This window comes from Idiotropiscis lumnitzeri, chromosome 19 (assembly GCF_059441095.1).
Source record: "Idiotropiscis lumnitzeri isolate Australia: NSW breed Sydney's pygmy pipehorse chromosome 19, RoL_Ilum_1.0, whole genome shotgun sequence".
NCBI classification, from domain to species: Eukaryota; Metazoa; Chordata; class Actinopteri; order Syngnathiformes; family Syngnathidae; genus Idiotropiscis; species Idiotropiscis lumnitzeri.
In genome coordinates, this window is record NC_142409.1 from 10,592,501 (window position 1) to 10,606,371 (window position 13,871).

At 43.1% G+C, this 13,871-nt stretch overlaps 2 protein-coding genes and 1 long non-coding RNA gene across 4 annotated transcripts; 2 read left to right on the forward strand and 1 right to left on the reverse strand.

Moving 5' to 3' along the window:
• Window positions 1-1,041: 1,041 nt before the first annotated feature.
• On the reverse strand, window positions 1,042-11,485 carry LOC148318485 (uncharacterized). The gene is made up of 3 exons (XR_015839850.1): window positions 11,232-11,485; window positions 10,954-11,097; window positions 1,042-1,136 (listed from the first exon to the last, which is right to left on the reverse strand). It is a non-coding gene; the product is annotated as an uncharacterized LOC148318485 (long non-coding RNA).
• Window positions 6,465-8,089, forward strand: rrs1 (ribosome biogenesis regulator 1 homolog). Its single transcript, XM_088283211.1, has 3 exons — window positions 6,465-6,885; window positions 7,137-7,539; window positions 7,682-8,089. The coding sequence occupies exons 1-3, from the start codon at window positions 6,541-6,543 to the stop codon at window positions 7,978-7,980; spliced, it is 1,047 nt and encodes a 348-aa protein (XP_088139337.1). The 5' UTR covers window positions 6,465-6,540; the 3' UTR covers window positions 7,981-8,089.
• On the forward strand, window positions 8,765-12,352 carry LOC148318487 (uncharacterized). 2 transcript variants are annotated; one of them, XM_088282336.1, is made up of 5 exons: window positions 8,765-8,925; window positions 9,379-9,410; window positions 10,072-10,239; window positions 10,386-10,489; window positions 11,465-11,952. In XM_088282336.1, the coding sequence occupies exons 1-5, from the start codon at window positions 8,856-8,858 to the stop codon at window positions 11,571-11,573; spliced, it is 483 nt and encodes a 160-aa protein (XP_088138462.1). In that variant the 5' UTR covers window positions 8,765-8,855; the 3' UTR covers window positions 11,574-11,952. The 2 variants fall into 2 exon arrangements, with proteins under 2 accessions (XP_088138462.1, XP_088138461.1); XM_088282335.1 differs by lacking the exon at window positions 11,465-11,952 and adding an exon at window positions 11,970-12,352 and having other exon boundaries at window positions 8,767-8,925.
• Window positions 12,353-13,871: the final 1,519 nt, after the last annotated feature.

Sequence of the window (13,871 nt, forward strand, 5' to 3'; positions counted from 1 at the left end):
TTTTAAGAACAAAAAAATAAAATGTGAAAAGATTTGAAAAATTTCTAATTTCGTTTTGTCCATCGTGAGCAAATTGTGTTGAAAGAAAAGGAAATTAAAAAAAAGGGGGCAAAGGATAAAACCCTGAGGGACACCATCACTTTTTTTTTTTTTTTTTGTATTAGTGAGATAAAATGTTAAAAAGTGGGCCGCCTTTAAAATGTGATCATTTAGCGGATTAATCACTTGAAAACATTGCCTGTACAGTATGGAACTTCATTGATTAATTATGCAGTATGAACCCGACTAGCACCATAAAATAAAATGAAACTGATCAACAATTCTGTGTGAAGTTCCTTCAAGAAGTAGTTGAAATATTCAAGAGGCTCGTATGGCTCGTAATAAAACAGGAGCGAGTTTGCGAGTTTTTTTTTTTTTGATTGGAAGACACGTATTTGAACAGGAAATCATTGCCACATTGGTCGAAAGCGCAATTTGGTCCGTGTCGTGGATCGCCTCGCGCCTGCTTTTCTCGTACGTCACGTGCTTTACTTTTATGATGGAAATCAGAGATATGGACGAGCGTGTGTGCAGGTCGGACGATTGTGCGCATTTGGAAAAGACGGAAGAGGAGATGTGGATAAAAGCTTGACGTTCCGCCTCGGGGCTTGATTTGCTGTCATTAAGCAACGCCATTCAGGAGGAGAGTGTCACTCGGAAGGATGAGGGCCGATAATGGGAAAGAAAATGAGACGTCAAGGCTGAGTCAAAACTTTTGAATTTCCTTTTTTTTTCCCCAAGTTTGTTTTTATGCCTTTTCCAGACTTTCGTCTGGCTTATGATTGGACGAAATGCATGTGCTATTAAAACTGATAGCGCCACCTGGTGGTCCGGCATGCACTTAACAGCCTGTGATTGTTGTTTCATTTTGGACTGACAGTACCGCAAAAAAAAAAAAAAAAAATTCTTTAGTTCAAGTGCCACAAATCAAGCGGAAAATTCCCTCGTATTTCTGACGTGCCTTTTTTCCCGTTGAGTTTCACTGACCTTAAAAAATATTGTTTTCTTCTCCCACTCATGTCACGTCACCATCACCAAGGCAGGGATGCTAAAATGTCGTCGTTGGTCGTTGCAGTCGCCTCGGCGGCGGCGGACGTCTTAGCGAGGGGGTCGGCGGGGGGGTTGGAACACAAATGGGCCGAAAAGTGTAAGAAGAGCTTATTGTCAAGTTAATGAGCGACAACTGTCAGAAGACTTGGGGCGGCGCGCCTTCCACATCCCCAACGTCGGCCGAGCATGTAACCTTTTTTAGACGCCAGCAGTCACACCGAGTTACGGTTCAGCGTGAGGACAAGCCGGCCTGCGTGATAAATGGGGGGGGGGGGGGGGGACGACACACTAGGGTCAATTCACAAGGCGCCTTTTATTTCCACTGACCTTTTTTATTTATTTCTTTATTTTATTTCATAAGAGGGGATTGTTGTCATAACATGTGCATGAAGGGTTTTTTTTTCTTTTAAGAAAAAAAAAACCGAATGCATGAGGGGATGCAGGTCAGTGAAGATGCTTTCCAGAAAGCCAATGTGCGATGTCCTAATGGGTGGAAACCGTCTTGTTTGTGAACCGAGCAGAAGAATCCGCTCACATGAAGAGCGGCGGGAAAAAAAAAAAAAAAAAGCTCATTACAACAAGTATAACACAGCTCTCTTTTTTTTTTTTCTTTTCCCTTGACGAGACCCGGACAAACGCGAAAGGACGCAGCAGAAAGCAACACTCGGGAAATATCACAGATGATAAGATGCAACAATGTGCAACCATTTTTTTTTTTTTAAGAGAAGAAGGGAACAACACAAAACAGAAGATCTGTATTAGGAAGAATCTGTCAAGATGATTATTTTTCTCCATAGATAATAATGTGAAGAGAATTCATTTCAGGTCCAGGCTGAAAGAAAAGAAAATGTATGTATTCAGTTTCGGCTCGAACGATTTTAATTCTGTTTCGGTCAATTATCGATAGTCGCATATGCTTCATAAATTGGGTGTGGCGTATTATTTCTACTTTTGGCTCCGCTGTGATTTTTGACAATTTTTTTTTATATATAATGTCATAATCCGCTTAGTAGCAGTGCTTGCTTCTATGGTCCAAATCTAATTTTTGTCAGAACCTTCACACCACGACACCCTCTTCCTAATCTTCGCCATACAGATAACACAAAAATATATTTCTTTTTGTCGGGTTTAAGCTCGGAAGACTCTGTCCAAGGTTCTCGCACCAATACTGATAAATATACCAAGTGATGGTCAACAAATTAAAAACAACGTTGAGCCACATGCTGCTTCACCCAGACACTAATCTCCGCCTGGTACTTCTTCGTCGAGAGTAGCAATCGGACTCGCTCCCGGACTTGATCATTTACTAATGACTATTCTTGTTAATTAATTGCACAGCTCACTGAGCTCCGTGTGAAATCAGGCGTGCATCACTTCAAGCGTGACAGTGTGAGCAAAGGTGGGGGGAAAACGACTGTAGGGGGAAAAAAATAAATAAATAAAAGGATTCTGCCTTGCTATGGTCGAATGAGTCGTCGTTTTCTTGAATGGACCTTGGTTTCATCGCACGCATTTTTTTCCTGCCCAATCAACTCGTCGTCGTCATCCACACATTGGACATCGTGGTCCGTCGTCACGCTATTCTGGGCATGCCGCCATGAGTTTGTTTGATTTTGACTTTCGCAAGCTGTCGTGAAGTTTTACGATGGCAGATAAATGGCTACGCTTTATGCAACACTTTATTTGCTTATTATAGCTTTTTTATTTTCAACCAAAAAGTATAGGTCCACTTGAGGTACTGCGATTTTTTTCTTTTTTTTTTTTTTCTGCCATATTTGTTTGCTCCTCATCTTGGTTCAATTAGATAGCATGTTTCATATTATTTTTCTCATCTAAATACTGCACAAGAAATCACATTTTTCCATTTTCAAGCCGTATCATTTCCATCTCCTGCGGGCCAACTGAAAAGCGCCCCCGTTGAACGGACACGATTCCCGCTTTGAAGGCTGGAGCGGGATGGAAATGTGCTTTTCCAAATTCCGCATGAAGCTCCATTGATGCGGGCCTCTTTTCATGTCTCAAGGAAGCCGCGTTCCCGCTCTTTGTGCTCAGGCGTCACATATAAGACGCCGTCGCCCGCGTGGATTCGCGCTTGGTTCGAAAAGTTTTGGGAAATGTTAATATAATTTTATTGAAAATAATTGTTTTACTTTATTTGATATGAGGATATTTTATTCGTTTAAAAACCCTGACCTAATAATCTCCATATCTAGCCATTATAGCGACGCTGCGGGGCCTCGGCGTCGACGTATACAATCCATATTATTTATAGCTCGGGATCATCCCTCCGGGGATCATACGGGGCGCTCGGCGAACTATCAAACGGCCACGGCGAGGACGCTTAGGTGATTTTTTGCCGCCGTTGCATCACGCCGGGCTAAAGGCGACGTGACCGCCATTTAATGCGATGGACCAGAGACCCGGATGACAAGAGACTTTCTGGCCAATTTCTTTGGGCTGCAATGAGCAATTTTACCGTTCGTAATCGTAAAAAGAAGTTAAGCAACGTTTATAAGTCAACTATAACACAAACAAAAAAAAACTAAGTATTAAACCTAAACTAAAAAAGGGAAACTTTTGGCAAATTGACTGTTTCCTGGAGGAATTAGTGTCTGTCCGCAATCGTTCGACACAGTGCCCGTCTAATTATGCGCTGATGGAGGGCTAATTAAGGAGGGATCAATAAGGACCCTGGATGCCCCTCACGTAGGGTGGCCCCCCACGCTCATTAATGGAGAGGCTTTAAAGGGGATTTCTCAAGCTCCACCTGGGGGCTGAATGGATATTTGCCAACGTGTGTGTTCTCCTCGATGCCAACAAAAAAAAACCACAGAGGACAGGCCTTGTCAATATTTGCTCTTATTACCTGTCGCTAAATAGCCTCGCTCCGGCTTCATCCGCTCACGTCTCCCGCATCCGTAACGGGTCTTACATGGACACGTTCTGCCAAAATGGCATTTTTAGCAGATCGATAAACGCTCCTCCGACCCGAGCCGACACGCCAAACCCAAGCCGGCGGGAAGCGGCCAATGTAATCACGAAAAGTGCCTAAGCCGGAGCAGCTAGGTGAATATTATTTGTTGTGCATGAGCAGTTTAGAGGTGACTTGGACAAACGCAATCCTCCCGCGGGTCCTCCCATCATGCAACGTGTGTTACAGTACATTCTCATGTTCACCGTGCAGACGGAGGGAATCGTTTGCTAAAAGTGTGGTACGAGTACCGCTAGCACTACGTGAGCTCCCTCTTGTGGTAAGCAAACGTATCACTCAATTATGCATCATGTTACGGTGGCGTCAACATTTTTGTTTTAATCTGGTACGGTTCATTTGTTAAGTATAGTACAGTTCAATCCAGTCGGACATTGTGCTGCTCCTTCTGGCGGGTGCGCCATTGCCCACCTGCGGGGGCAGTGTAAAACGAATACTTACTCATTCGTTGCAGAGGATCAAGAATATATTCCTGTGAGTATTGTTATATTGTCTATGGAGATGTCCAAATATCCGTTGCTTCAGGGTTATAACATCAAGACACCAATGCTATTTACTTAGCCCGTCTATGGCGTTTTGTATTGCATGTTAGCATTATGCTAAGCTGACTTTATTCCGGCAAAGCGACATGGTTGTTTGAAAATACACTGTGTATCTCCTTGTGACGCAATCGGAAATTTTTTTATTTTTTATTAAAAATACAATTTATAAAATTGCTATGAATTAAAATGACTTCCTGTGTTCAATTACGTGAAATCAAAAAGTATTCCATCTGGAAATTGGGTATTTAAGAATGAATGTGCTGTTTTATATGAGCAATAATACACTGGAAATCAAATTTGCACTTGGGAAAGCACAACAATCCCTTTAGTTTAGTTTTTTTTTTTTTAAGATAGAAAGTTTCAGATCAACAAAATAATAGAAACGCCGCGAGTTTTTCTTTTACAAAAAAATAAATAAATAAATCGATTGAAAAGCATGCGGTGTTGGCCTGTTCGCAGGAGAAACTTTAGAAAATCCGACACATTTGGAGCACTACAGTTAAAAACTCAACTTTGTAAAAGGGCGACTGAAGCTGTATCATCTGTGTCAAAAGGCTTTGATTCTCACTAAGAGCTCTTCGGAGACCTTCAAAGACACTTCGGGGCGAGAAACCTGTGTGAGGATTTCCATTTGAGGAAAAGCTTCAATACGTCATGGAGGAAAAAGTGCAAAAGTGACGTGTGCCCTGTGTTCTTCTATAAAAGAAACCGAGAGGAAAAGTAATCCTGTTTGCTGCCTTCATCCCTGCATTCTAAAGTCAGCAAAACGAGGGGGGAAAAAACAGAAGACATGTAGCAGAAAAAGGGATGGGGGAAGGTGGCCATTTTGACTTTATAAAAAGTCCTCCGGGGAGCCATTTTAGAATAACCTGGCAGACGCTCTGTTTCGCTAACGTTTGACGTTAATGTCGTACATTGTGAATGTTCAAATGCGCCTTTCCTCGGAATCTGCTTTGCAGAGTCAGACGTCCTCGTCAGCGGAGACATCAGGGGTCTTTTTAAATCCCACAAGGGACTGCGGGCCACCAATTATCTGCCGTCCGCTCGTTTGTGACCTTATCTGCGCGCCTGTCAAGTGTGTTAGCATTCGGGCGGCACGCTACGGCCGAGCAATGTAATTACCGCCGTCCGCCCTCAAATAATAACATCAATGTGCTGTTATCAGACACCCTCATCCTCCTTCAAATTAGTGCAGAAAAGGACCCAAACATATATTTTTATACACGTACGCATCAGTGGATTTAACCTCAGTGGAAACACTGACATTGATCCTATTACAAAGTTTATCGAAGCTACTTTTATGAGTTACACAAGCCAAAAAAAAGGGAGAGAGCATTTATAATCATAGTCTGTCAGGGAAAAAAATAACACATTTCAAAGCAATAATGTGAATGTCCTAAAATAGGAATAGGAAATGTGTAAGCCAGCGGTTATCAAACGTCTTAATCAAAGTATCAACATTAAAAATATATTGCACATAAAAAATCTAAAGAAGTATTTAAAAACGAGCAGTTCTTGTTGTATTTAAATGTAAAGTTAAATACAACTAAACTGCACTCAGACAGTCTATGGTCTACCACTAGACTACAACATTTTGGCAATTACTGGTAAAAGCCATTTATAGTTATGATAAAAAAGGAATAAATATGCATGGAATACTAGAGCTGATGAAATAATCAATAAATTACACTTTATTTTTTTAAATAGGTTCAACGAAAAGGTTACATTAACGCGCTTGAAGTGAGTGGTTTTCACGCCATAAACGGGGGTAAAATGGGGAAATGTCTCCCTCTTCCGTATTAACTGCGTAATTACACACTTTCCAATATTAACCCGGAAGTGATTCAATCCGGAAATGGTAGTGTTTTCATTCGGACACGTGCAGTCCGCGCAAAGACGCCGTTCCAGTTCACGATCAACATGGCGACAGCGCCTTCTAACTTCGACGAGCTCCTCGCCCAGGCGGAGCGCGACGAAGCGGAGAAGCTCCGTAGCATCACCGTGAACAAGGGGCTGGAGTTGGAGTTTGACCTGGGCAACCTGCTGGCCTGCGACAAGAACCGCGTGGAGGCTCGCGACTTGACCGGGGAGAACCAGTCCGACTTTCTGCGCTCGCTGGCCCGCGGCAACACGCAGCTTCTCATCAACGAGCTGTGGAAGCTCCCCACGGAGAGGATCGAGGAGGCCGTGGTGGCCAAGCTACCCGAGCCCACGACCACGTTACCTCGGGAGAAGCCGCCGCCCAAGCCCCGGCCTCCAACTAAGGTTCGAATTGCTTGCTTTTACCGTGTACTCGTTGTGCTTCGGCACATATTCGCATTTTTTTGTCAGATCTTTCGCGTTGGTAAACTCATATGGAACGTTTATTATTTCCTTGGGTAGTATGTAAATATTTTTTTCACTCAATATATTTAAATGGGTGTCAAACTGTCTGAACCCCCCCACTCACCCCACCAAGATGTAGTTTTCCGTTTTTTGATTAACTTGTAATAACTTTATCACCCTTCCCTACGCAGTGGGAGCAGTTTGCCAAGCTCAAGGGCATCCAGAAAAAGAAGAAGACCAATCTAGTGTGGGACGAGACGGCTAAAGAGTGGCGGCGTCGGTGGGGATACAAGCGGACTAAGGACGACACCAAGGAGTGGCTCATCGAGGTCCCGGAGACCGTCGACCCCAATGAGGACCAGTTCGCGAAGCGGATCGCCGCCAAGAAGGAACGTGTGGCCAAGAACGAGCTGAACCGGCTGCGGAACATTGCCCGGACGCAGAAGATCAAGGTCCCTGGCGTGGGACTGACTCCCGTGGCCCAGCAGTCCAAAGATGAGCTGATTCGAGCGGTCAGCGTGGCGCGGATCTCCACCGCTTCCGTGGGGAAGTTCCAGGAGGGGCTCCCCAAAGAGAAACCAGTCAGGGGCACCGGTTAGTTTTGTCAATTTATTTATTTTTTTTTAATAAATGCGTCTATATCTGACAAGTAACAAGAGAGACAAATTCTGATCATAAGTAACATTGCTAATTTTGTTAGCCTATCTGAGCTGTTTTTTTCTTTCAACCGTACTAGGCAAGAGGCGCAAGTTCCAGCCGGTCGTGGGCGACTTCTCGGCGGAGAGGGAAAAGCAGCTTGAGCTCCTCAAGATGATGGATGGCAAGAGGCCCAAGCTGGACATCACCAAGGCGGTCAACAAGCAGATGAGGGAAGAGGACAGCAAAGAGGCGGCAGCCAGAAAAAGCAAGAGGGGCAAACAGGCCGGGAGGAAAGGCGGCAAGGGAAAGAAGGGCGGGCGCGGGAAACCGGCGGGGGGCAAACCGCAACAAGGAAGACCTTCAGGAGGGAAGAAGTCCAAACCTGGGAAGCGATGACTCAAGAACTGCAGGGACGCCTAAATTATCACCAAAAAAAAAAAGAGCCTGGAATGTTTCATGTAATTGTCATATTATTCAAAGTGCAAATAAATGTTTTGTAAAAATCCTCAAATGATTCCAACTGGGATTTTTGCAACCCGACTTAAATATGTGGACATTTTTAGAATTTAAATTGGACAAATATCTAATCATTTCTTCTATTTAAAAAAAAGTTTAACTGATTTTTTTGCAACCCTACTTAAATTTGCAGCAATGTCACTGGCAAGTTAAAGATCGTTTGGGGAAAAAATAGACAAATGTGTTTATTCGAGTTTTAAAAACATTTTTTTTTTTTTTTTGCTTGAATTAGTCCCGGTAAATGCTTTTCGTTCTTGAAGGTGGCGCGACCTGCTCTTCTCAGAATTGCTCCTCATCAATCAGCTCGCTTTTCTAAGCTGCTTAACGGCGACTTTTCCTTACGTAAACCTTTTGGCCTTAGCCCAGTTCACGAGGACTCTCGCTTGACACCAATTAGCTCTTAAAAGTAAAAAAAATAATAATTTTTTTTTTTTTTAACATTTGGATTAATTTTAAACTTAATACATTCACTGTTCTTACGTTCTCGCCATTGAGTGAGTTATATTTTATTTATTTTATTTTAATTCTACCAAACGGTGATTAACGACAGTTTTCACCATGTCTGCCCATTAAAAACATCACTTAAAAATGTGCGCGCGCATGCTTCGTGCGTCTCGTCTCACCACTGCATGAACCTGGCTGCCTGCGCCGCTCATTGAGTGGCTGCGGTGGATTAGCGGGGCGGCGTTTATTTTTATTTGCGGCGCGCAACGCTCTCTCCGCGACGCCAGTCCGACGCCAGACGCTTCGGGGAGATGCAGCGCATTTACATGCACAGCCACCACGAGCACCTGGAGGTGTTCACCACCGTGCTCGCGCCGCAAGGTCAGTGGCGATCGGACCGTAGTTGGCCCCGTGTGCCTTAGGTTGACCACCACTCATTTAGTTCGCCTTGGAGGGCAGATTGTTGGTGGGTAAGGGAGTAAACAAGGATGCATGTGAGGAAGGAAGGATACAAGGATGATTAGGCGAGATCAGAAGGACGGATGGTATGAAAGGATAGAAGGAAGGAAACAAGGATGTATGAAAGCGAGAAAGGGCGTTTGGACAAATGGAAGGAAGTCAACAAGGTTAGTGTTAAGGGAAGGAAGGATGCAATGGAAGGAAAGTGGGGATGGATGGTCTTGAAACCTAAACTACAAACCTTTATGCGGTCTAGAAACCCTAACCGTTTCTTGAAACCTTACTCTTGTTTCATTTTAGTCGCTGCTTTTATTTCAAGCATTTACAAAATAAAAGCTTAAAGTTTAAATCCTACATTTTCTGTCCACCTAACAGGTCGACATCTATACGGAGGCAACGATGACAAGGCAAGTTTAAAAAAAAAAAAATATTCAGCCAAGCACAAATACATACAATTTTTCATCTTGAGTTAAGAGCAAATATGTTTCAGCATCAAATGGATGCGTCTATGAGTATTATACTGCCTCCAGTGGCCAAGGTTTGAACTACAGACACACGATTCCCATTGAATTTTTTAAGTATAAAATGATTCATTCTTGCTTTTGTTAGGCGTCAGTGAGCCGATTGCACGCAGGTGGGATATTTAGGAGGCGCTAAGAGGCCCCGCATTTAGGTGTTCTATTGCACCAGCGCACGTCTTAATCCCGTTGACATGTAATCCAATTCATTCACCGCTTCTGACCTACGTTCGGGGGAGCACGCTCGCTTTCAGCGGACATGACGATCAGATCATGATTTTATACATACATTGCATATATAAAATGTTCAATTAACAGGATTACATATTAATAAAAAAATGCATTTTGTGTAGAATAAAAGCAAAAGGGAGGGAAAAAATACAATTATCGGTGCCATTGTATTGTGTAGTACTTAATTTGTAATATAAATTGACACTAATTTACAACCCAACTTCAAAAGCCGAACACTTAGCAACATTAGATTAATTTGGATTCAAATCAAATTTAGTACAATAAGGTATTTATGTGTAATTCTCCATGTTTCCACTAGATGGTGGTGGTGCACAGCTACAGCCCTCACTGGCCCGACGAGTTGGAGCTGGACGCCGGTGACGTCATTGTGGTTCTGTCACAAGACTGTTCTGGTCGCTGGTTCGGGCGCATGCCTGACGGCCAGCAGGGCTACTTCCCCGCCTCCTGCGTCCTCGAGCTCGGACAGGTGACTTGGAATTAACATGCCGCATTAATGCTAGTTTCGTGATCTCGTCTATGGCGATTCCCATTGTGTGTTAGCATGAAACGTTACAAATAAAACTAATATATTTATATATATTAGAATGCGTTTATTGTTGATTTTTTTTTCAGGAAAATTTGGCACACAAAGCTCGTATGAGGAGGAGGAGCGCATCCCAGCGAGCCGCCTCGTCCTCGGACGGCGACGGAGGATGCGTAAGGCGCAACAGTGTCAGGTAGGAAACACTATTCCATTTTGCAATTCACCCAACAGCTGTTGAGTGCCCTCTTCCCACCCCCACACTCCAAACAGGTTGACCCCCTGGCCCTTCATTAGCTGACACAAAAGCACACCGATTTTAAACGGGAGACAGCAATTGAGCTTTGTCGCCTATAGGTGGCAATGTTTTCCAGTTTTGCATGACCGATGAGTTGGTTGTGTTCTCATTGAACTTCTTTAAAAATAATTGAATTTCACGTTCTCCCATTGCCACAAAAACGAGTTTCTCATTTGTTTCACACTTTAAACTGCACTGGGTTGTTTGGAAGTCGAATTGTTTGTAAGTTGAGACACATTCAAATTCGTTTTTAAATAATATTTATTATATCTAAAAAAATTATTAAAAAAATTAATTAAGTCAGATACTAAGCACCGCTCTGAACAATAAAAAACACACAATACGAACAGAACTTTACATACCTTGCTTCCCACTCCGTTTGACTGACATTTCAATGTGGAGCGTGACGATGTCACTTCAGTTCACTTGTGGAATTCACAAAAACATTTGTTTTTGATGACGCATAGATGAACGTTGCTCTTGGCGAAATTTGTACAGTCTTGCCCCTACAATTGGACAAAGACATAAAAAGAAGAAGTAATTTTAGAAAAGAGCAAATATTTGTATATATTCAACGTTTAAACATGGTTACATAGATTCATAAATGTCTCAAACAAGTAGCACCTTTACGATAACTTACCTCGAATCAGACATATTTGATCTTAGCAGCCCAAAAGAAGATGCAGTGTTTTGTGTGGATGTGGTGGAAATCAAATAAACGTGACTTGGTCGTTTATCAACCGGCAGTGGAGCGATACAATCGCGATTTTTGTTTATATTTGGAGCGAAATGGGTTGAAATGCGAATTTACAGCAATCGGCACCAGGAGGTTAAACTTTTCATACAAACGTGTCAATTATCTCATATTCATAGAAACAACAAGTGCCAGAACAAAGTGGGAACGCGACTAGGTGCGCATATGAAGCGGTGCTGCTCGGCGGGGATGTGGCAGAAAGAGGAACTACAGTACCGTAATGTATGATGCGGCGCGCACTTATAAATATGAACTTGTGAGCGCAATATGACATTTTGTGGCATTTATGGACATCTGCCGGCATTTGTCCGTATCTACGAATGATTGTCAGTCGAACGTTCGTAAGTTGGGGACTATCTGTATAGAGGCTACACTCATTTTGAGTGAAATTGGTGATTTTCCTGGTCACAAAAATTAAATGACATTGGGGTTCTCACGTGTTTCACACTATACACTTTGTTAGCTTTGGCAGAGAAATATGAGTTCAATCTGATAACATTGTTGTTTTTTTCCCCCTCGTAGTGCAATAAAGTTGTCTTGAAAATTCGGTCTATTCCTGTAAATACACAGGTCAGCTAGAATAAACATCTCTATTGTTTGTGTCCTTTCATCTTTGTTGGCCAGCGGTCACGTTCTGCAGAATCCCCAGAGGGCGAATCGCTCAGGAGGAGAAGCAGACGCCGGCGAGGCCCCAGTCCCTTCACGGAGGCCGCCGGCCCCCCTCAGCCCCCAAAGCACCCCTCAGACGCTGCGCTCGCCGGGCCTGCTGCACAGGATCCTGTCCAGGTGCCGCAGGAAGAGCGAATGTCAGGGAGCCACCAACGGGGCCTTTGAGGGAGACTAAGAGAAGCAGGAGGGCCAATGGAGAACCACTTTTGTGTTGATATATCATTTTTCCTCAGTATCCAAGCAGCACATTTTATACATGGTTATGTGAGATCGAAAAAGATCGCAGAACTTAATGTATTAAAAACTCAAAAAATCATAAATCTATAGGTAGGAATGCAGTGTCTGTGGTATCTGCATCTTTTTCACATCATCCAGGCAAGAAAAAGCCATTAGGGAGCGGAGGTGGTCACATGACGCAGACACCAGTGACCTATATTGACTCGGGGTGGGTGTGGGGTCTTGGCACACACATACACACACACGCTCGCACGCACACAAATCATAACATGGAATCTCCCGCCAAAAAACCATGTTGAGATGGAGGGAGGGCCGATTGGTGGCAAGTGGGGGTAGGGTGGGGGAGCGGGATGCCTGCCAGATGACTGCTCTGTCAGCCCGATAATGGGCTGCCATCTGCTGTCTAGCACACACAAAAGGCAGAGGGTGTGTGTGTGTGTGTGTGTGTGGACTGATAGGCAGGTGGGTGTGTTGAAGCACTTAAGCGCACACAGAAATGAGCACTTTTCTAACACTGACATTAAATGTTAACTTTTTAAGTTGCTGAATTGTAATAGTGGGAAAAAAAGAAATAAAATATTTATTTTTAAACTGCAGGTAGCACAACACACAAAAAGTTTAAGTTTAATATATGAGTGTTAAAATGTGTATATACATAGAACAGTGTAATATAATTATAAATTAGTATTATAGCAATGAATTTTCTTCATTATATTTGACATTTTATTTTGTTATATATTGTTTGAAAATAAATTCAACATAGTAAAAATATTGTTGATACATGATTGAATATTTCACATGTATGAATTAAAATTTAATGAATTGTATGTAATGTACGTTTCAAAGGCTTTAAAATATATTTTTTAAATATGATTATTGCATATTTGTAATCTAATCATTTATTTATTTTTTTCTAATTTCAATTAATTGTTATATATATATATATATATAAAATCGACGCACGCAAAGGAAATTGCCAATGTAGCAGTTTGCGTAATGAGGTTAAAAGAAAGCACTAAATGAAGTTAATGTGACAGCCGCACATGAATAAAAGTAAAACATTTGCGCTGCACGCACTCTGACGTCTGATTTGTTAAAAAAAAAATTAAAAAACGTGGACAAGCAGGAGGCAGAAGGCGAGCAGCAATTAAGAGCAAAAGAGTTCCGTCGCATCCTTGCCTGGGTCGCCCCCAGACAAAAGGCCCTCTTGTACGCACACGCGCACGCACTGCTGAAGAGGCCATGGCGTGCAAACGTGTGTGTGCATGTGTGTGTGTGTGTCGCAGAAGGCCAGTGGCCCCATTCTCCCTCCATTTGGTGGCCAATTGAGTGAATGTGTACAGGACAAAAGGGGCCCAAGGGGGGCATTAAGTCACGGCTGAGTGGGCCCCTTCAGGGCCAGCAGCTGACCACTGTAAAGGGGCGGGGCCTCTTGTTCTGGCTGAGGGGGCTCGTGCCCCCTGCCCGGACCCCCGCACCCACTCACCTGTCACAACCACCTGAGGTCATGTAACAACCCAAGTGGATGAGTTTTCTTTCTTTCTTTCAATCAGTTGAAAATCCAAATATGAGCCTACTACCGTCACGCTAACAGGCTAGCAAAACTAGCATACGTGTCGC